The 883-nt window shown below is 33.5% G+C and overlaps 1 protein-coding gene across 1 annotated transcript in view; it reads right to left on the reverse strand.

Annotated features, from left to right (window-relative positions):
* The window catches only part of LOC100949794 (low-density lipoprotein receptor-related protein 1B-like), a gene marked incomplete at its 3' end in the record, with an annotated part of 1,553,965 nt that overhangs the window by 232,598 nt on the left and 1,320,484 nt on the right, over positions 1-883 (reverse strand). Inside the window, exon 32 of the mRNA XM_003793025.1 lies at positions 380-529. Coding sequence (XP_003793073.1) covers positions 380-529 — 150 coding nt within the window. The remainder of the gene's footprint in view (positions 1-379; positions 530-883) is intronic.

Here is an 883-nt window from a genome sequence, read left to right on the forward strand (position 1 = left end):
CTGTGGTTCCAGGTATCCTTTATAAACAGAGATAAGCCAGAGTTGACTTTATGGTGACAAATGCACAAGGCTCTTATCCTTCAGAGCCTTGCAGTAGAACATAGAAAATAATAAACCTAAAATAACCCAAGTTACCATAAGCCAATAACCAATAACGGTAAAGTGAGTATTGCTAAAAACACTAAGTCCCTGATCTGGATAATCTTACAAGTAAGTCTATTTGTTAGAATTAAAAGAAAAAAAAACCACATACAGATGTGCAGTTTGAATGAGGTTTTGGTGTTAATGGAGCAGTAACTTGCCTAAGCTTTTAACAGGTCATAATTAATCAGCCTCCAATCAATACAAAGCATCCTAGCTATGGAATCATTGCACTTACCCATGATGGTTAGGGCCGTAGCTTTTGTTAATTCTTCTTTCATTGACTCTATTACTTCTAAATTGCCACCATCCAGGTTGCATCTATTTATGGTTCCATTTCCCGAACTGATCCAATAAAGCTTGTTTTCCACATAGTCTATCGATAATCCTGTAATTAAATTTTACAACTTAAACATCACGGTAACCACTTAAATTGTAATATTCATTCACCTCGCACCACTGGATTTAAGGAGAAAAAACAAGTCAGAAACTCAGATTTTTGTCTTAAAAAATAAGATCCAGCAAATAGAGAAGTAAACATATGCTGTTTTTTTTTTTTAATTTTTTTATTAAGTCATATCTGTGTACATTAATGCAATTATGGGGCACAATGTGCTAGTTTTATATACAATTTGAAATGTTTTCATCAAACTGGTTAACACAGCCTTCACTGCATTTTCTTAGTTGTTGTGTTAACACATTTATATTCTACATTGACGAAGACACATTATGCTTTCATAGG

This window comes from Otolemur garnettii, unplaced genomic scaffold, assembly GCF_000181295.1.
Source record: "Otolemur garnettii isolate 467f Iridium unplaced genomic scaffold, OtoGar3 scaffold00064, whole genome shotgun sequence".
In the NCBI taxonomy this organism is placed as follows: domain Eukaryota; kingdom Metazoa; phylum Chordata; class Mammalia; order Primates; family Galagidae; genus Otolemur; species Otolemur garnettii.